The 21,899-nt window shown below is 46.5% G+C and overlaps 2 protein-coding genes and 1 long non-coding RNA gene across 5 annotated transcripts in view; all 3 read right to left on the bottom strand.

Moving 5' to 3' along the window:
* LOC148400019 (uncharacterized) overlaps positions 1-21,899 on the bottom strand; it is a 298,099-nt gene that overhangs the window by 241,542 nt on the left and 34,658 nt on the right. For 2 of the 3 annotated variants that reach the window (XM_088372235.1, XM_088372237.1), the window contains exons 12-14: positions 8,997-9,167; positions 8,796-8,873; positions 7,061-7,231 (exon numbers count right to left, since the gene is read on the bottom strand). In XM_088372235.1, coding sequence (XP_088228361.1) covers positions 7,061-7,231; positions 8,796-8,873; positions 8,997-9,167 — 420 coding nt within the window. Of the gene's footprint in view, positions 1-4,480; positions 5,016-6,859; positions 6,938-7,060; positions 7,232-8,795; positions 8,874-8,996; positions 9,168-21,899 lie in introns of those variants that run through there. The other variant, XM_088372236.1, reaches the window with a different exon arrangement.
* On the bottom strand, positions 12,586-13,562 carry LOC148400022 (janus kinase and microtubule-interacting protein 3-like). Its single transcript, XM_088372272.1, has 3 exons — positions 13,233-13,562; positions 13,028-13,153; positions 12,586-12,658 (listed from the first exon to the last, which is right to left on the bottom strand). The coding sequence occupies exons 1-2, from the start codon at positions 13,443-13,445 to the stop codon at positions 13,037-13,039; spliced, it is 330 nt and encodes a 109-aa protein (XP_088228398.1). The 5' UTR covers positions 13,446-13,562; the 3' UTR covers positions 12,586-12,658; positions 13,028-13,036.
* Positions 14,034-15,054, bottom strand: LOC148400021 (uncharacterized). Its single transcript, XR_015857767.1, has 5 exons — positions 14,949-15,054; positions 14,691-14,804; positions 14,493-14,532; positions 14,220-14,282; positions 14,034-14,133 (listed from the first exon to the last, which is right to left on the bottom strand). It is a non-coding gene; the product is annotated as an uncharacterized LOC148400021 (long non-coding RNA).

Genomic DNA, 21,899 nt, shown 5'->3' with positions numbered 1-21,899 from the left:
GTGTTGTTCACTGCGGGATGGTGTTGTTCAATGCGGGATCGTGTTGTTCAGTGCGGCATAATGTTGTTCAGTGCAGCATGGTGTTGTTCAGTGCGGCATGGTGTTGTTCAGTGCGACATAATGTTGTTTAGTGCGGCATAATGTTGTTCAGTGCTGCATAATGTTGTTCAGTGCGGCATGGTGTTGTTCAGTGCGGCATGGTGTTGTTCAGTGCGGCATGGTGTTGTTCAGTGCAGGATGGTGTTGTTCAGTGCGGCATGGTGTTGTTTAATGCGGCATGGTGTTGTTCAGTGCGGGATGGTGTTGTTCAGTGCAGGATGGTGTCGTTCAGTGCGGCATGGTGTTGTTCAGTGCGGAATGGTGTTGTTCAGTGCGGCATGGTGTTGTTCAGTGCGGCATGGTGTTGTTCAGTGCAGGATGGTGTTGTTCAATGCGGGATCGTGTTGTTCAGTGCGGCATGGTGTTGTTCAGTGCGGCATGGTGTTGTTCAGTGCGGCATAATGTTGTTCAGTGCGGCATGGTGTTGTTCAGTGCGGCATGGTGTTGTTCAGTGCGGCATGGTGTTGTTCAGTGCGGCATGGTGTTGTTCAGTGCGGCATAATGTTGTCCAGTGCGCCATAATGTTGTTCAGTGCGGCATGGTGTTGTTTAGTGCGGGATGGTGTTGTTCAGTGCAGGATGGTGTTGTTCAGTGCGGCATGGTGTTGTTCAATGCGGCATGGTGTTGTTCAGTGCGGGATGGTGTTGTTCAGTGCGGCATGGTGTTGTTCAGTGCGGCATAATGTTGTTCAGTGCGGCATGGTGTTGTTCAGTGCGGCATGGTGTTGTTCAGTGCGGCATGGTGTTGTTCAGTGCGGCATGGTGTTGTTCAGTGCGGAATGGTGTTGTTCAGTGCGGCATGGTGTTGTTCAGTGCGGGATGGTGTTCAATGCGGGATCGTGTTGTTCAGTGCGGGGTGGTGTTGTTCAGTGCAGGATGGTGTTGTTCAGTGCAGGATGGTGTTGTTCAGTGCGGCATGGTGTTGTTCAATGCAGGATCGTGTTGTTCAGTGCAGCATAATGTTGTTCAGTGCGGCATGGTGTTGTTCAGTGCGGCATGGTGTTGTTCAGTGCGGCATGGTGTTGTTCAGTGCGGCGTAATGTTGTTCAGTGCGGCATGGTGTTGTTCAGTGCGGAATTGTGTTGTTCAGTGCGGGATCGTGTTGTTCAGTGCAGGATGGTGTTGTTCAGTGCGGCATGGTGTTGCTCAGTGCGGCATGGTGTTGTTCAGTGCGGGATGGTGTTGTTCATTGCGGCATGGTGTTGTTCAGTGCGGCATGGTGTTGTTCAGTGCGGCATGGTGTTGTTCAGTGCGGCATAATGTTGTTCAGTGCGCCATAATGTTGTTCAGTGCGGCATGGTGTTGTTCAGTGCGGGATGGTGTTGTTCAGTGCGGCATGGTGTTGTTCAATGCGGCATGGTGTTGTTCAGTGCGGGATGGTGTTGTTCAGTGCGGCATGGTGTTGTTCAGTGCGGCATAATGTTGTTCAGTGCGGCATGGTGTTGTTCAGTGCGGCATGGTGTTGTTCAGTGCGGCATGGTGTTGTTCAGTGCGGCATGGTGTTGTTCAGTGCGGAATGGTGTTGTTCAGTGCGGCATGGTGTTGTTCAGTCCGGGATGGTGTTGTTCAATGCGGGATCGTGTTGTTCAGTGCGGGGTGGTGTTGTTCAGTGCGGGATGGTGTTGTTCAGTGCGGCATGGTGTTGTTCAATGCGGCATGGTGTTGTTCAGTGCGGGATGGTGTTGTTCATTGCGGCATGGTGTTGTTCAGTGCGGCATGGTGTTGTTCAGTGCGGCATGGTGTTGTTCAATGCGGGATCGTGTTGTTCAGTGCGGGGTGGTGTTGTTCAGTGCAGGATGGTGTTGTTCAGTGCAGGATGGTGTTGTTCAGTGCGGCATGGTGTTGTTCAATGCAGGATCGTGTTGTTCAGTGCAGCATAATGTTGTTCAGTGCAGCATGGTGTTGTTCAGTGCGGCATGGTGTTGTTCAATGCGGCATGGTGTTGTTCACTGCGGGATGGTGTTGTTCAATGCGGGATCGTGTTGTTCAGTGCGGCATAATGTTGTTCAGTGCGGCATGGTGTTGTTCAGTGCGGCATGGTGTTGTTCAGTGGAGGATGGTGTTGTTCAGTGCGGCATGGTGTTGTTCAATGCAGGATCGTGTTGTTCAGTGCAGCATAATGTTGTTCAGTGCAGCATGGTGTTGTTCAGTGCGGCATGGTGTTGTTCAATGCGGCATGGTGTTGTTCACTGCGGGATGGTGTTGTTCAATGCGGGATCGTGTTGTTCAGTGCGGCATAATGTTGTTCAGTGCAGCATGGTGTTGTTCAGTGCGGCATGGTGTTGTTCAGTGCGACATAATGTTGTTTAGTGCGGCATAATGTTGTTCAGTGCGGCATAATGTTGTTCAGTGCGGCATGGTGTTGTTCAGTGCGGCATGGTGTTGTTCAGTGCGGCATGGTGTTGTTCAGTGCAGGATGGTGTTGTTCAGTGCGGCATGGTGTTGTTTAATGCGGCATGGTGTTGTTCAGTGCTGGATGGTGTTGTTCAGTGCAGGATGGTGTCGTTCAGTGCGGCATGGTGTTGTTCAGTGCGGAATGGTGTTGTTCAGTGCGGCATGGTGTTGTTCAGTGCGGCATGGTGTTGTTCAGTGCAGGATGGTGTTGTTCAATGCGGGATCGTGTTGTTCAGTGCGGCATGGTGTTGTTCAGTGCGGCATGGTGTTGTTCAGTGCGGCATAATGTTGTTCAGTGCGGCATGGTGTTGTTCAGTGCGGCATGGTGTTGTTCAGTGCGGCATGGTGTTGTTCAGTGCGGCATGGTGTTGTTCAGTGCGGCATAATGTTGTCCAGTGCGCCATAATGTTGTTCAGTGCGGCATGGTGTTGTTTAGTGCGGGATGGTGTTGTTCAGTGCAGGATGGTGTTGTTCAGTGCGGCATGGTGTTGTTCAATGCGGCATGGTGTTGTTCAGTGCGGGATGGTGTTGTTCAGTGCGGCATGGTGTTGTTCAGTGCGGCATAATGTTGTTCAGTGCGGCATGGTGTTGTTCAGTGCGGCATGGTGTTGTTCAGTGCGGCATGGTGTTGTTCAGTGCGGCATGGTGTTGTTCAGTGCGGAATGGTGTTGTTCAGTGCGGCATGGTGTTGTTCAGTGCGGGATGGTGTTCAATGCGGGATCGTGTTGTTCAGTGCGGGGTGGTGTTGTTCAGTGCAGGATGGTGTTGTTCAGTGCAGGATGGTGTTGTTCAGTGCGGCATGGTGTTGTTCAATGCAGGATCGTGTTGTTCAGTGCAGCATAATGTTGTTCAGTGCAGCATGGTGTTGTTCAGTGCGGCATGGTGTTGTTCAGTGCGGCATGGTGTTGTTCAGTGCGGCGTAATGTTGTTCAGTGCGGCATGGTGTTGTTCAGTGCGGAATGGTGTTGTTCAGTGCGGGATCGTGTTGTTCAGTGCAGGATGGTGTTGTTCAGTGCGGCATGGTGTTGCTCAGTGCGGCATGGTGTTGTTCAGTGCGGGATGGTGTTGTTCATTGCGGCATGGTGTTGTTCAGTGCGGCATGGTGTTGTTCAGTGCGGCATGGTGTTGTTCAGTGCGCCATAATGTTGTTCAGTGCGCCATAATGTTGTTCAGTGCGGCATGGTGTTGTTCAGTGCGGGATGGTGTTGTTCAGTGCAGGATGGTGTTGTTCAGTGCGGCATGGTGTTGTTCAGTGCGGCATAATGTTGTTCAGTGCGGCATAATGTTGTTCAGTGCGGCATAATGTTGTTCAGTGCGGCATGGTGTTGTTCATTGCGGCATGGTGTTGTTCAGTGCGGCATGGTGTTGTTCAGTGCGGCATGGTGTTGTTCAGTGCGGGATGGCTTTGTTCAGTGCAGGATGGTGTTGTTCAGTGCGGCATGGTGTTGTTCAGTGCGGCATGGTGTTGTTCATTTCGGCATAATGTTGTTCAGTGCGGCATAATGTTGTTTAGTGCGGCATGGTGTTGTTCAGTGCGGGATGGTGTTGTTCAGTGCGTTATAATGTTGTTCAGTGCGGCATGGTGTTGTTCAGTGCGGCATGGTGTTGTTCAGTGCGGCATGGTGTTGTTCAGTGCGGCATAATGTTGTTCAGTGCGGCATAATGTTGTTCAGTGCGGCATGGTGTTGTTCAGTGCGGGATGGTGTTGTTCAGTGCGGGATGGTGTTGTTCAGTGCGGCATGGTGTTCAATGCGGAATGGTGTTGTTCAGTGCAGGATGGTGTTGTTCAGTGCGGCATGGTGTTGTTCAGTGCGGCATAATGTTGTTCAGTGCGGCATGGTGTTGTTCAGTGCGGCATGGTGTTGTTCAGTGCGGCATGGTGTTGTTCAGTGCGGCATAATGTTGTTCAGTGCGGCATGGTGTTGTTCAGTGCGGCATGGTGTTGTTCAGTGCGGCATAATGTTCAGTGCGGCATAATGTTGTTCAGTGCGGCATGGTGTTGTTCAGTGCGGGATGGTGTTGTTCAGTGCAGGATGGTGTTGTTCAGTGCGGCATGGTGTTCAGTGCGGGATGGTGTCTTTCAGTGCGGCATGGTGTCGTTCAGTGCGGCATGGTGTCTTTCAGTGCGGCATGGTGTCGTTCAGTGAGGCATGGTGTTGTTCAGTGCGGCATGGTGTTGTTTAGTGCGGCATGGTGTTGTTCAGTGCGGGATGGTGTTGTTCAGTGTGGCATGGTGTTCAGTGCGGCATGGTGTTGTTCAGTGCGGTATCGTGTTGTTCAGTGCGGTATCGTGTTTCTCAGTGCGGTATCGTGTTGTTCAGTGCAGTATCGTTGTGTTGTTCGTATTGTGTTTAACACTTAGCCTCTAACACTTAGCCTCTAACACTTAGCCTCTAGCATCTAGAAGGTAAATAAATAGGAAGGAAGGACTCACCGGTGACGTCTTCGCCCACGTCCAAGCGTTGTACTTTGTATTTTCATCCTTCTGACAGTGGAAAACATAGCCAACAAACACCGTGGAACCTAAACGAATGAAAGAAAACTATCATTTGGCCACAACCAACATTCACAGATACAACACAATGTGACGTGCGGGGTTGAGGTTAAAGGTTGAGTGAAGGGCCCTCGTTTTAAACTACTTTTTTGAAAAGGATTGGGAACAAGTAAGACGTATTTAATTTATTTAATGGGAAGTAGTAAGAGCTATTGAATTTAATCTATGTATTATATTCTATTGTATTGTATTCTGTTGTATTCTTTTGGATTGTATTCACACTAACCCCACTAAAACTTCAGCCCACAAAAACTCGCCTCTGGCGCCTAGCCTCTGGCACTTAGCCTCTAACACTTAGCCTTTAACACTTAGCCTTTAACACTTAGCCTTTAACACTTAGCCTAGAAGGTGAATAAATAGGGTTAAAGGTTGAGTGAAGGGACCTCGTTTTAAACTACTTTTTTGTAAAGGAGTGGGAACAAGTAAGACGTATTTAATTTATTTAATGGGAAGTAGTAAGACTTATTAAATTTATTTAATCTACTTTTCTTCCCAGGCAAAATTTGATGTGCTGCAATTCCAAATTTCCAAAGTGAATGAAGGAATGAAGTCCTTTAAATTATGATTTTGTATAAATACTAGGCATTAACACAAAATCGACGGCACAAAATGGGCAGACTTTACTTGTTTGAAAAGGACTGGTTACAAGACAGACTTTTTTAATTTATTTAATGGGAAGAAGACTTATTTAGTTTAATTGATCTATTTTTGTTCCCTGGCAAAATTCGATTTGCTGCAATTCCAAATTTCCAAAGTGAATGAAGGAAAGAAGTCGTTTAAATTATGATTTTGGTTAAATACTAGGCATAGACACAAAATCTACGGCACAAAATGGGCAGACTTTACTTGTTTGAAGAGGACTGGTTACAAGACAGACTTTTCTGATTTATTTAATGGGAAGAAGACTTATTTAGTTTATTTAATCTATTTTTGTTCCCTGGCAAAATTGGATTTGCTGAAATTGTATTTTGCCAAATCTTGCCTTGAGACCTGATAGGAAGTATTAAACGCTTAGTTAAATCAATACAAGTTGGTAATAAGAGCGAGTAATGTTGGTTGAACCGATGAATGAAGGTTGAAAGCAATTTAAATTATGACTTTGTATAAATACTAGATATTAACAGAACATCTACTGCGCGAAATGGGCAGAGTTTACTTGTTTGAGAAGGAGTGGCTTATTCAAAACTAAGATTTATTTAATCTGTTTGTTCCCAGGCAAAATTGGATGTGATGCAATTCCAAATTTCACCACATGATGGTGCCCAATTTTGACTTCATAGGACATATTAAACACTTAGCTTGTTATTATGTTCAAGGTAATCAGATTTGTTTATTATTCTAATGGCCTCTTCAAAACTATTCTGGATTACTACTTTGGATCTATTCTACATTACTTGGCAACAACATACTCTGTAACAGATTAGGCAGTATAATCATATCTGTTAACTTGAGAGTGCCCACACTCAATCTACTTATCGTGATGTGTTAAATCAATTACTGTTAGACATTATTTGTCTGATAATCTACCAAATCTTTGAATTGAAGAATTTGTGATTTAATTAATAGCTTGTTGTTATGTTAAGGGTAATCAGACTTGTATATAATTCTAATGGCCTTCTTTTGAAAACTATTCTGAATTACAACTTTGGATCTTATATTACTTTGCAACAATCTACTCCGTGACAGATTAGGCAGTATAATCACATATGTTAACTTCAGTGCCCACACTGTATTTATTTATGGTTATTTGTTAAATCAAGTACTGTTAGACATGAAATAGGAAGTGTTTAACATAAATGTTATGGCTACTCACCATTGTAGCTCGCTCCTGGTCAATGATACGAGCCTCTTCTTGCAGTGGAAAACTTGCAGCCAACAAACACCGTGGAACCTAAAGGAATGAAATTAAACATTAACATTTCGCCTCGACCAATTTTCACACGTACAACGCAACGCGGCTACACTTCTGCTATTACAAACGTAAATCTCCTTAAACACAATGAGTGTTACTTACCGTGTACGCTCTAGACGGTCCAGTTGCAAGCAGAAAATAAAGATATTTCTGTTGATAATCGTCGCTGCTCAGTGGCTCACGGCCATCGCGCCAACAGATTTGAATTTTGGCGGAGGTTCGGGCAATTACGTCATATCCACGGCACATGACTGCGACGTAATACCCGCTTATCTGAAACGGCAGTTAAAAGTAGAGTTACATCAAGTTTTCTTGGAACCTAAACGAATGAAAGAAAACTATCATTTGGCCACAACCAACATTCACAGATACAACACAACGTGCGGGGTTGGGGTTAAAGATTGAGTGAAGGGCCCTCGTTTTAAACTACTGTTTTGAAAAGGAGTGGGAACAAGTAAGACGTATTTAATTTATTTAATGGGAAGTAGTAAGACTTATTAAATTTATTTAATCTACTTTTCTTCCCAGGCAAAATTTGATGTGCTGCAATTCCAAATTTCCAAAGTGAATGAAGGAATGAAGTCCTTTAAATTATGATTTTGTATAAATACTAGGCATTAACACAAAATCGACGGCACAAAATGGGCAGACTTTACTTGTTTGAAAAGGACTGGTTACAAGACAGACTTTTTTAATTTATTTAATGGGAAGAAGACTTATTTAGTTTAATTGATCTATTTTTGTTCCCTGCCAAAATTCGATTTGCTGCAATTCCAAATTTCCAAAGTGAATGAAGGAAAGAAGTCGTTTAAATTATGATTTTGTTTAAATACTAGGCATAGACACAAAATCTACGGCACAAAATGGGCAGACTTTACTTGTTTGAAGAGGACTGGTTACAAGACAGACTTTTCTGATTTATTTAATGGGAAGAGGACTTATTTAGTTTATTTAATCTATTTTTGTTCCCTGGCAAAATTGGATTTGCTGAAATTGTATTTTGCCAAATCTCGATTTGAGACCTGATAGGAAGTATTAAACGCTTAGTTAAATCAATACAAGTTGGTAATAAGAGCGAGTAATGTTGGTTGAACCGATGAATGAAGGTTGAAAGCAATTTAAATTATGACTTTGTATAAATACTAGATATTAACAGAACATCTACTGCGCAAAATGGGCAGAGTTTACTTGTTTGAGAAGGAGTGGCTTATTCAAAACTAAGATTTATGTAATCTGTTTGTTCCCAGGCAAAATTGGATGTGATGCAATTCCAAATTTCACCACATGATGGTGCCCAATTTTGACTTCATAGGACATATTAAACACTTAGCTTGTTATTATGTTCAAGGTAATCAGATTTGTTTATCATTCTAATGGCCTCTTCAAAACTATTCTGGATTACTACTTTGGATCTATTCTACATTACTTGGCAACAACATACTCTGTAACAGATTAGGCAGTATAATCACATATGTTAACTTGAGAGTGCCCACACTCAATCTACTTATCGTGATGTGTTAAATCAATTACTGTTAGACATTATTTGTCTGATAATCTACCAAATCTTTGAATTGAAGAATTTGTGATTTAATTAATAGCTTGTTCAGGGTAATCAGACTTGTATATAATTCTAATGGCCTTCTTTTGAAAACTATTCTGAATTACAACTTTGGATCTTATATTACTTTGCAACAATCTACTCCGTGACAGATTAGGCAGTATAATCACATATGTTAACTTCAGTGCCCACACTGTATTTATTTATGGTTATTTGTTAAATCAAGTACTGTTAGACATGAAATAGGAAGTGTTTAACATAAATGTTATGGCTACTCACCATTGTAGCTCGCTCCTGGTCAATGATACGAGCCTCTTCTTGCAGTGGAAAACTTGCAGCCAACAAACACCGTGGAACCTAAAGGAATGAAATTAAACATTAACATTTCGCCTCGACCAATTTTCACACGTACAACGCAACGCAGCTACACTTCTGCTATTACAAACGTAAATCTCCTTAAACACAATGAGTGTTACTTACCGTGTACGCTCTAGACGGTCCAGTTGCAAGCAGAAAATAAAGATATTTCTGTTGATAATCGTCGCTGCTCAGTGGCTCACGGCCATCGCGCCAACAGATTTGAATTTTGGCGGAGGTTCGGGCAATTACGTCATATCCGCGGCATTTGACTGCGACGTAATACCCGCTTATCTGAAACGGCAGTTAAAAGTAGAGTTACATCAAGTTTTCTTGGAACCTAAACGAATGAAAGAAAACTATCATTTGGCCACAACCAACATTCACAGATACAACACAACGTGCGGGGTTGAGGTTAAAGATTGAGTGAAGGGCCCTCGTTTTAAACTACTGTTTTGAAAAGGAGTGGGAACAAGTAAGACGTATTTAATTTATTTAATGGGAAGTAGTAAGACTTATTAAATTTATTTAATCTACTTTTCTTCCCAGGCAAAATTTGATGTGCTGCAATTCCAAATTTCCAAAGTGAATGAAGGAATGAAGTCCTTTAAATTATGATTTTGTATAAATACTAGGCATTAACACAAAATCGACGGCACAAAATGGGCAGACTTTACTTGTTTGAAAAGGACTGGTTACAAGACAGACTTTTTTAATTTATTTAATGGGAAGAAGACTTATTTAGTTTAATTGATCTATTTTTGTTCCCTGCCAAAATTCGATTTGCTGCAATTCCAAATTTCCAAAGTGAATGAAGGAAAGAAGTCGTTTAAATTATGATTTTGTTTAAATACTAGGCATAGACACAAAATCTACGGCACAAAATGGGCAGACTTTACTTGTTTGAAGAGGACTGGTTACAAGACAGACTTTTCTGATTTATTTAATGGGAAGAGGACTTATTTAGTTTATTTAATCTATTTTTGTTCCCTGGCAAAATTGGATTTGCTGAAATTGTATTTTGCCAAATCTCGATTTGAGACCTGATAGGAAGTATTAAACGCTTAGTTAAATCAATACAAGTTGGTAAGAAGAGCGAGTAATGTTGGTTGAACCGATGAATGAAGGTTGAAAGCAATTTAAATTATGACTTTGTATAAATACTAGATATTAACAGAACATCTACTGCGCAAAATGGGCAGAGTTTACTTGTTTGAGAAGGAGTGGCTTATTCAAAACTAAGATTTATGTAATCTGTTTGTTCCCAGGCAAAATTGGATGTGATGCAATTCCAAATTTCACCACATGATGGTGCCCAATTTTGACTTCATAGGACATATTAAACACTTAGCTTGTTATTATGTTCAAGGTAATCAGATTTGTTTATCATTCTAATGGCCTCTTCAAAACTATTCTGGATTACTACTTTGGATCTATTCTACATTACTTGGCAACAACATACTCTGTAACAGATTAGGCAGTATAATCACATATGTTAACTTGAGAGTGCCCACACTCAATCTACTTATCGTGATGTGTTAAATCAATTACTGTTAGACATTATTTGTCTGATAATCTACCAAATCTTTGAATTGAAGAATTTGTGATTTAATTAATAGCTTGTTCGGGGTAATCAGACTTGTATATAATTCTAATGGCCTTCTTTTGAAAACTATTCTGAATTACAACTTTGGATCTTATATTACTTTGCAACAATCTACTCGGTGACAGATTAGGCAGTATAATCACATATGTTAACTTCAGTGCCCACACTGTATTTATTTATGGTTATTTGTTAAATCAAGTACTGTTAGACATGAAATAGGAAGTGTTTAACATAAATGTTATGGCTACTCACCATTGTAGCTCGCTCCTGGTCAATGATATGAGCCTCTTCTTGCAGTGGAAAACTTGCAGCCAACAAACACCGTGGAACCTAAAGGAATGAAATTAAACATTAACATTTCGCCCGGACCAACATTCACACGTACAACGCAACGCGGCTACACTTCTGCTATTACAAACGTAAATCTCCTTAAACACAACGAGTGTTACTTACCGTGTACGCTCTAGGCAAAATTGGATGTGATGCAATTCCAAATCTATCTGAAACGGCAGTTAAAAGTAGAGTTACATCAAGTTTTCTTTTTTAATCAACACAATCATTTACAACCGTTGACCAGAAAGAATCGTCGAAATTCGACGTCCCCCACAAACGCCACGTCACTCGCTTTTCAGGGCAACAAAAGTACTTCTTTTTAAAAACGATGAGTTGTACTTACCGTGTACGCTCTGGACGGTCCAGTTGCAAGCAGAAAATAAAAATATTTCTCTTGTTAGTCGTATGTTACCATCCGCTGTGTCTTTGTCAACATCGCCGCCATTTTCCTACTTCCTGCTGCGAGCCACGCCCACGGATTTAAATTTGGGCGGAAGCTCTTTCCATTGGCGTCGTTTTCGCGTATAGCAAATCCGATTGGTTGGGAAGGGGGCACGGTTATGCAGCCGAGGAGTCCTGTGATCGGTGGGATGTAAAGTAGGCGTCGACGTCACGTCCGCGTCACGTGACCACGACGTGGCAGACGTCAAATAGCAACCGCTGTTTTGTTTAGTAGACTTACAGTTGTTATGCATTGACATAATGGCGCACACACCAAATAGATTTAAATAAATTAAATAATTCTTCTGCCCACTCTCTTTTAAACAAGTTAACTCTCCCCGCGGATTTGAATTCCGGCGAAAGTTACGCCCATCGACGTCACGTATGTCACGTGACCACGACGTGGCAGATGTCATATAGCAACCGCTGTTTTGTTTAGTAGATTTACAGTTGTTATGCATTGGCATAATGGTGTGCACTCAAAATAGATTTAAATAAATTAAATATTTCTTCTGCCTACTCCCTTTTAAACAAGTTAACTCTGCCCACGTCCATTGACGTCTTGTCTGCGTCACGTGACCACGACGTAGCGACGTCATATAGTAACCGCTGTTTTGACCAGTAGACTTAGTTATTATGCGTTGACATAATGGCGCACTGGTTAGCATGGCCACCTCTTAAGCATGATGATGCGGGTTCGACGCCTGATCAATGTTAGCATGGAGTGAGCTGAAGTGCATGGCGGTGAAGATTTGAATCTTTGAAATGCGCTGAGGTCTGACATATCAGGCAGAATGGTTTGCCATCACGTTCAACAAAAAATAGAAACTTTCCCACTCTGATTAAAACGTCCTGTGTTCATCTACGTATTTTTGTTTTGCTGTGCATCTTTTCCCTGCCATTTCGAGAGCCCAATTGACACTCATAGTTTAAAGAAATGTGTTTGCCCATCCTACTTTGTGGAATTTCACCACATGCGCTTTTGACCAAAATACCAAATTGAACTCAAGTGAAGCCAACACGCACAACCCCCCCCCCCCCCCCCCCCCACACACACACACACACACAAATGTTGATATGAACATAAAAGAGCCGCATGCGGTTCGGGAGTTGCGGCTTGGCCAAACCTGTACTATACAACTTTATTTGTATAAAATTTTCACAACAGCTGTCACACAAACAAAGCGGGAAAAACCGAAGACGTGCGTGTTCCGCCCACGCTGGATTTATTTGCACCTTTGAAAAGACACCGTATTGCCGCAGATGTGGCAAAGAGTACTTTTGGGCATCTGAGACGGAAGGATGTCCAAAGCATCATGTCACCTGCTCTGGTAGGCATGGTGGTGGGACGTTGAGGTCAACCGCTTTGGGGTTGGCTGAATCTTTGATCGCAGGATGCCACACACTTGAAGACAGAAGCAGAAAAGCAGAGCTAAATGCAAAATGTACTCACCGGTGACTCCAATTTTTTTCCCCCCTGAAGAAACAGCTGGACGGGTGGCCCCGGCTGGCCAGTGGGACTCTTGTTATTCTGACCCTTTTTAGTGCGCGTTTGGGGCAACAACCGTTTTTTGTGGCGCTCTCTTCTGGTTCAAAAGTGCCCTGCATGTGAATTTGCTTTTCCTGCCTTCTGATTGGATGAGCGCCGGTGTGACGCGGTGCCTCTGTCACCGTGGCGGGGGGTATACGTTGGCATCGGAGCGTCTGCCAACGTCTGAGACCGGCTGGCAGTGTATCGGAGGTGTCGAGTGCGGTGCCGCTGGAGCTCACTCACCAGCTGGTGTTAGGGCCACAGAATGAAGGCCAAGGAGAAGAATAGAAAGAGAAACAGAAACTTCTCCTCCAATTGTTTGATTTGTCTCTTCTGAGCTTCGATGAATTCTTTCAGCTCTTTGTTCCTCTAGGACGGACAAATGGAAAGTGGCATTCAAAAGCCAGTAAGCGTGCAAGTAAGTGCCGGGCTGGCTTTGGGCCCTTACCTGTTGCGCGCTGTGCAGCAGATCCATTCTCTCTTGGAGGATGCAAGCGTCGCGCTCCCTCAACTCGCACATCAGGGCTCGCTTCCATTGGTCCACGGCGCTCCTAAGCTCTTCTCTCTGATCCGCCGTCAGCACGTCATTCACGCCAGCGTGGCTGGCTTTTTCGCCGTCCGTGGCGGGGCAGTCCCGCTGCGGTAGCGCCTCGTACAACATGGCCTCCAGCTCCAGGATCCTCTGGGCCGCAATCCTCGTCCATCAGTGGTCCGGCGGGAGATTTGAGGGCGGCTTACCTTATGAGCCTGGTCCATGGAACACTTCCTGAAGTCCAACTCTTCATCCAGGTAGCCCTTCTGCTTGCAGAACATAGAAGAGCCCAAAGGCACAGCGTCAACAAGCTTCTTTCAGCGCAAAGCCTTCCAAAAGTCACATTTGAGCCGCCGAGTCTCGTGGAGTGCGAACATAAGGAGTTCGACATACACTTACGGCGTTATAGCCCAGGATGTCCAGCTTCTTCATCAGATCACTGATGACGATGTCCGGGGGAAAGGCGCAAGGAGCAATGTAAGGTGTTCTGGGACCTCGGGTTAAGGTTAGGGTTGCGAGGGACGCCTTACGTACGCTCACGCCCTCGGCCTCGCAGTAGATCTGCAAAGGGCTGAGGCCGTCTGGGAAACGGACTTGCAGAAACTTCAAGACGGGGGAGCGCCACTCCCTCTCCTGAAAGGCAGAGGCATGCATCCGTCCGTCCGTCCGTCCGTCCGTCACATCTCTGGCCTCAACACGCTTGTGCGAGTCTTCCCACCTCCAGCTCCAGGATGCGGAACTCAAGCAGTTCGTTTTGGTCTCGGATATCCTGGATGTGCTCTTTCAGACGCGCTTCTTCCGCCTCCATCCGCCTGACCTGAAAAGACAGTCAGACCTCATCTGCGGGGCTTCCCGACGGGTGTGACGCCAAGCGACTCCGCTCAGCGCCTTTCTTTCCGTCACCTTTTCGGCCAACTGCTGATTGCTCTGACGCAGCAGCTGCTTCTCCTCCACCCACTTGACATTCTAGAAGAGACAAACGCGTGGACAGCTTTGGAATGTTGTGTCATTTTCATCCACAAATTCTTTGGTTGACTGGAAAATGACATTTGCTTTTCTCCGCATTTTCCCAGCCACATTCGGGGGGGGGGTTGGTCCAGTAATGCCAGACGAATGAGTGACTGAAGAATGTAGCTATTTTGTCTGAGAAAAAGGTGTGCTCATTGATGAGCTTACCTGTCCTTGTTGCTTCAGCGCTGACTCCAGATCTGCTACTCTGCTTTGATAGTGACCCATTTCTACCATCAGCTTTTCTCTGGTCTGAAAGGAGGAGGAGGGAGGCTCCTCCTCCTCCTTTCAGACCAGAGAACACCCGAGGCTGGGTGAGAACGGGGAGGCTGCGACCCGGCCGGGGGTTGCGGGAAGGGGCGCCACCTTGATCTCCTTCTCGGCGTCGTAGTCCCCTTTCGCTGGTCTGGGCTAGCAGAGCGTAGGCTCGTTGCAGCGCTTGATATTCTTGCGTCAGCTGGCGGTAGCGAAGCTCCGCCTCTTCATGCACACACCAATGCAACACAGCACTAGTACCAGAATCAGTCAGACCGGCGACAAAGCACCCGCGACGCAAAGACGAGTCCGATTCCAGGCTGAAGAGGAATGTTTGGTGCCAATACGCTGGCAGAAATGGCGGGCTACCTCTTCGGGTTCCGTGTCGGGGGTTCTGTCGGTGTGAAAAGACAAGGACGATCCGTCCGAGTCCACCAACACGTCTTCGTCGTAGCCGTAAAATGTTTCGATGACCTGCGGGCGCGGAAGCAAACATCTCTCTGAACAAACTGAAGCGACACCTCACGATGAATCGACGAGAGGAACGATAGCGAGAAAAAGGCCATTTCATCTTGCGCAACACCAAGCAGCCGCAAACAAACAGACTCACCTTGCAGGACCTCACGCTTTGTTCCTCCTCAGAGATTCTCGACGTCGGTATCGTAGCAGCAAATCTCTCTCCTGTCGACACAAATAATCCGCCTTTGAGATTCTTTGGATGCAAAGGGAACGAACGGCTCCGGCGCAGAAACAAACGCGACTCACAATGACATTTCTGACATGAGCTCCTGTCTCCAGAGCCTGAAAAACACATCACCGGCGATGATTGGAGGGACGCTCGTCTTTTCCAAAAGTGACAACTACAGGGTGTGTCAGGGTTTTCCAGATTATCTTTATCGTATCATTGTGTTGCTTTGACTTTGACTGCGACCTGTAATAAATAATATTATTTATCCCTTATTTATCCCTATCGCTTATCCCTTCCTACACAAAGTCGTAAAACACCCCTTGCTATGTTTTGACTAGAGGTCAAGGGCTTCCTCTATTCAATCCACTCTTACACCCACCCTGTTTCTCTTAATTAAAATGCTCGTGCAGGAGCCGAGAGTCAGACTTCATTCGTACAACGGATGGACTCTCCACCTGCAGGTGTCCAAAAGAACTTACTTGTCTCCCGTGTGGTTCTTGCAAAATAAGTTGGAGCGAGCGCAACTCTAACAGGGTGCATTTTGCCACTAGCTGCCTACGGACAATGACGCCGCGCTCGCGGCTCATGGTTGACGGGCTGAGCAGCCGGGCAAGTCCGTCGTTTTCAGCGCACAGCGAGTGGCAAAGGCGCTGACAAAACGGGAGCTTTGAGCTGCTGAAAACGGCAAAACAAGTCTAAAGCGTGTTCAAACGCGTGCGCACAATGCTCCTGCTTGAAAGGTCGGAATTTAAGGGGCCAATTTTTTGGATGGCGGCCGCCGGCCAAGCTTTGGACGGAAAAGGTTTCCTGGCGACAGCGAGCGAGCGCGGCGCTGCCGTACGTGCACCGAGTCGCCTGCCTGAAGACCTTGGACAAGTCGTCGATGATGTGCCGCTGCTCCACAACTTGAAGGAACTCCATTTCACCGTCCTGCTGGCCGCAACCGCGGTCCAGGTCATTGAGCGAACTAGGCCTTCTCTGTGGAACACAAATGCAGTGGACTCTGCACCAGCGAGAGTTCTTCATTCTTCCTGCTCAGGCGTTTGTTTTTGTACAGGAGTGGCAGAAACTGGCTTTCTGTTTCTCTCAGTCGCTTTAGCTGCAAGCATGAAGTGCGGGATGTGAAAGACGCACAACACGCGGGCCAGAACGTATCCATTCCTTTTGCATCGGTTTGAACGGAATCGTGGCTTTGGCTCCCAATAAAAGACATCTACCAGGCAACCGACTCGCCGCGCCGCTCAACTAATAAGCAAGCGCAATGGGTGCCTCGCTGGATGGCGCGCATCAAACGTAGCGCAAACCTTCAAGCGTGCCGTCAATAAATTACCAGTTCATTGCGCTCTTCAGAAAGCAGGGCGTTTCGATCCTCCAGTTTCCTGATGACTGCGCTGAGCTCAGCGATTTTCAGATGAAACCGTCGCGTGTCCCGATCCTCCTGAGACTGAAAACGCCCCGCAACACACACACACAAGCACTCGTTCAAAGTTCAAAACTGTTTTTGTGCTACCTTCCTCCAGCAACGAACTAAGTCATGCGTACTGCAAGTGTGTGATGAGGTGGCTTACGCAATGAAGAGGATTGCTAGTAGCGGCGTTGACCCCACTTCCAGGGTAGTTTAGGCCCGCCCTTTGGGAATCCCTCAGGGCAGCGATCTGCTGCTCGGCAGCCTGAGTCTGCAGCTGAAGGCGGTGGACGTGGCCGGCCCCAGGGCTTCATCCAAAACACTAACCGCTCTGTCTTTCAGCTTGATCTCATCCGTCTGGATGTACAAACGGGGAGCGCTCAGGCAGGCGGGCAAACTCATTTGCCAGAATTGTGACAAAAACAAAGAGAGCAACCGGCCAATTTTTTTCTGGAATCGACTAGAACACCTTTGCTGTGACAAAAGCGAAGCGAGCAACCGGACATTTTCTTCTTGTGAAATAGAATAGAATAGAATGCCTTAGGTGTCATTGCACTGCAGGTATACAACGAAATTGGGAACATAGCCACGCACCGCGCATCTGATCAGTCCTACCAGTCGGCGGATCTCCCTCTCGCAGTCTCTCTTGGTTCGGCTCAGCTCCTCCCGATGCTGGTGATGAGCCGATCGGAGCTCGGCCGCTCGGGACTGCCAGGCCTGCTGGGCCGCTGCCAGGGCTTCTTCCGCGCTCCTGGTGGAGGCGACACCGCTCGGTCTCCCGACACCGCCGCGTCTCCTCCACCTCCGCCAGCAAAGCGCCCCCCCTCCTCACCTGAGCAGACATTGCGCCACACCGGGCCGTTGAGACCGCAACGGAGCGCCGCGACGCTTACTGGGGACAAGCTACACAATACGGTAGCGGCCGCATCGAAGCCCGACGTGGCGTGCGGATAGTCAGACACGGATAGAGCGGATCACCTTGTCCATGGAGCCGTCCCTCAGGCTGAGGACCAAGGCATTCAGTCGCTGGATCTCTCCATCTTTGATTTTGATCACTCTCATCAGCTCCATTTCATGCTGCCGCAGTAATGTCTCCCTGGTAATGGCTAACTCTTTCTGCTTCTCCTCATGGAGTTTGCTTTTGAGTTCCGTCATGGCGGCGGTGGCACGGTGGTGCTCCGCCCGCAGGTCCTGACTTCTCTCTCTCTCCAGACAGCTGACCTGACATGACTTAGACTTAGACTTAGACAAACTTTATTGTCATCTTGTCTGCACATGGTGCATACAAAACGAAATTCCGTTGCATACGTCTTACAACAAAGTAGTGATATTGCAGTTGAATAGAAGTAACATACCCTATGAAAATATATATATATACATATATACTATATATATATATATATATATATATATATATTAAAAATAAGTATAAAGTGCAGCAGTGATAATTATGCAATAGTGCAAGTAGGCAAAACAGTATTCAAGAGTGTGCAGAGGAATGCTAAACCATGTATTAAACTTCTATTTAAAGGGTTTATACAAGTTCAGTAAAGTTGGTAGTGCGAGATAGTGCAAGATAGAGGTCCGTAGTGTCATAAAGTACAGTTCTGTGAATGTGTGATGCAGAGTTCAGTTTAGAGCTCAACAGTTCTAGTGTTCAACAGTCTGATGACAGCAGGGAAAAAGCTGTTGCAGAACCTGGTGGACCTGCAGCGGATGCTGCAAACCTCTTCCCAGAGGGCAGCAGGGAGAACAGTCCATGGTGGGGGTGTGATGGGTCATTGATGATGTTACGGGCACGGGACATGCAGCGCTGAGATGAAATGTCCTGAATGGAGGGAAGAGGAGCCCCTATGATCCTCTCTGCTGTCCTCACCACTCTCCTCACGTTCTTCCAATCGGAGGCGGTGCAGCCTCCACACCACACAGAGAGACAGCTTGTCAGAATGCTCTCTATGGTGCTCCTGTAGAACGTCCTCATGATGGGTGGGGGCAGGTGGGCTCTCCTCATCCTCCGCAGGAAGTACAAGCGCTTCTGTGCCCTCTTGACCAGTGCCGTAGTGTTCATAGTCCAGGTGAGGTCTTCTGTGATGTGGACCCCCAGGAATTTGGTGGTGCTGACCACCTCCACAGCTGAGCTGTTGATGATCAGTGGAGCGTGGTGAGGCTGTTTTTTCCTGAAGTCGACGATGATCTCCTTCATCTTCTCCTCATTCAGGATCAGGCTGTTTTCTCTGCACCAGCCCACCAGCTGCTCCACCTCCTCTCTGTAGTCCAGGTCGTTGTTGTCTCTGATGAGCCCCACCACCGTTGTGTCGTCTGCTGACTTCACGATGTGATTGGTGGTGAACCTGAGGACGCAGTCGTGTGTCATCAGGGTGCACAGCAGGGGGCTCAGGACGCAGCCCTGAAGGGAGCCTGTGCTGAGGGTGATGACATCAGAGGTGTTCTGTCCGACCCGGACTGACTGAGGTCTGTTGGTGAGGAAGTCTAGCAGCCAGTTGCGAATGGGGGTGTTGAAGCCCAGGTGTTCCAATTTTCCTACCAGATGCTGTGGGATGATGGTGTTAAACGCTGAGCTGAAGTCCAGGAACAGCCTCCGCACATGGGTGTTCTTCTCCTCCAGGTGAGCCAGGCTCAGGTGAAGAACGGAGGAGATGGCGTCCTGAGTGGAGCGGTTTTGCCGGTCGGCAAACTGGAACGGGTCAAATAATAGGGGGAGTCTGGAAACGATGTGACCTTTAAGCAGCCTTTCGAAGCACTTCATCATAACCGGAGTCAGTGCAACAGGCCGGTAATCATTAAATGAGGTGATTTGAGGTTTCTTCGGCACCGGAATGATGGAGGCAGTCTTAAAGCACGCCGGCACTGTGGCTTGGCCCAGCGAGGTGTTAAAAATGTCTGTGATGACCCCAGCCAGATGACTTGCACATTCCCTGAACACACGCCCAGGAATGTTGTCGGGGCCAGGGGCCTTACAGGGGTTGACTCTCCTCAGGGTCTTCAACACATCGGCGGAGTCAAGGCAGAGTACCTCCTCTTCCTGATGGGGGACAGTTTTAACTGCTGGAGTGCCGTTTAGTGCCTCGAACCTCCCAAAGAAGTTATTTAGACCATTTAGAAAGTCAGCATCAACTACACCCACCGGGGGGGGGGGAGGGTGAGTTCTAGTCTGTAATCGCCCGTATGCCTTGCCACATACTCCTGATGTTTTTGACGTCGTGGAAACGATCCTGAAATTTTCGACTGCGGTCTCGCTTCGCTATCCTGATGGCACGGTTCAAGTTGGCTCTCGCTGTCCTCAGTGTCTCCTTGTCGCCAGACTTGAAGGCAGAGTTCCGCGCTCGTAGCGTTTGACGTACCTCCTCAGTCATCCAGGGTCGTTGGTTGCTCCGGGTGATGATATTCTTAGTGGTGCTGACGTCCTCGGTGCATTTGTTGATGTAGGCTGACACAGTCATGGCACACGCATGTCTAATCTACATCGGGAAAACTGGGAGGGAGGGAGGCAGGCAGGGAGGCAGGCAGGGAGGCAGGCAGGCAGTGTCTGTCTGTTGAGGTTTTCACCTTGTTCTTCTCCTGCTGAAGTTCTAACTGGACGTCCATCAGTTTGGTTCTCAGCTCGTCATTGGCGGCCTGAAGGGCGTCCGTTCGCTCCGCCTTGGCCCGCCCTGCCGGAGCTCGTTTGGACATCTCTTACTCGAGTCTCGCCCGGTCGTCAGTCAGAGATCACAACATTTGTACCTGGAGAGCACAAACGCAGCGCTGTTTTCCACTGGCTTCGAACTCAACTTCAATCGGTACCGTAACTTACAACATCATAAACATAAAACTAGCTTGACTTATTCATTGAATAAATGCATTTGGTTCTTCAAAACTGCATCACGCAACATAGCGTGACCGAGACGGCCGTTATCCACCTGCGTGAAGTTATTTGGTGAAATGAATGAGATGTTTAAGACACCATCGTTCTGTCTCTATGTAGATGAAGGTAAATAATCGATTGCTGAAGGTCCAAAGGTGTTGTGATAAACAAATAAACATATTAGTGATTAGTGACATATTTGTGATAAACATATTAGGCAGGATAATCACATATGTTAACGTGACTGCCCACACTGTATTTATTTATGGTTATTTGTTAAATCGAGTACTGTTAGACATGAAATAGGAAGTGTTTAACATAAATGGAAGACGAAAGGGGTACTCACCATTGTAGCTCCTGCTGGTCAATGATACGAGCCTCTTCTTGCAGTGGAAAACATACAGCCAACAAACACCGTGGAACCTAAAGGAATGAAATTAAACATTAACATTTAGCCTCAACCAACATTCACAGATACAACGCAACGCAAACTACACAAACGTAAATCTTTTTAAACACAATGAGTTGTACTTACCGTGTACGCTCTAGACGGTCCACTTGCAAGCGGAAAATAAAGATATTTCTGTTGATAATCGTCGTGTTTGTATCCGGTGTCTCGCTCAAGGCCATTGCGCCCACAGATTTGAATTTTGGCGAGAGTTCAGCCTATTGACGTCATTTCCGCGGTGTAATACCCGCATATCTGAAACGGCAAAGTTAAGAGTAGAGTTAAATTAAGTTTTTAGTCAACGCAATAATTTACAACCGTTGACCAGTCGAAATAATCGTCGAAATTTGGCGTCTGTGGCTGGAAGCAGACGCCGAGTTCGACATTCCTCCCAAACGCCACACTCCCTCGCTTTTCAGGGCTAAAAAAAAACAGTTGTAATTACCTTGTACGCTCTAGACGGTCAAGTTGCAAGCTGAAAACAAAAATATTTGCCTTGTTAGTCATCGTGTTACTAACAGCTGTGTCTTGTTTGCCAGAACTGCCGCTTTCCTACTTCCTGTTGCAAGCCACGCCCACGGATTATAATTTTGCCGTGAGTTCCGCCTATTGACGTCATGTCCGCGTCACATGACTGCGACGTAATATTATCTAAAACTGTTTGTGCGGTATTGTGTTGTTCTGTGCGGTATTGTGTTATTCTGTGCGGCGTCGTGTTGTTCTGTGCGGCGTCGTGTTGTTCAGTGCGACGTCGTGTTGTTCAATGCGGCATGGTGTTGTTCAGTGCGGCATGGTGTTGTTCAGTGCGGCATGGTGTTGTTCAGTGCGGCACAATGTTGTTCAGTGCAGGATGGTGTTGTTCAGTGCGGCATGGTGTTGTTCAGTGCGGCATGGTGTTGTTCAGTGCGGCATGG

This window comes from Syngnathus floridae, chromosome 3 (genome assembly GCF_059516105.1).
Source record: "Syngnathus floridae isolate MCC-2025c chromosome 3, RoL_Sflo_1.0, whole genome shotgun sequence".
NCBI classification, from domain to species: domain Eukaryota; kingdom Metazoa; phylum Chordata; class Actinopteri; order Syngnathiformes; family Syngnathidae; genus Syngnathus; species Syngnathus floridae.
This window is presented reverse-complemented; position numbering and strand designations above follow the sequence as displayed.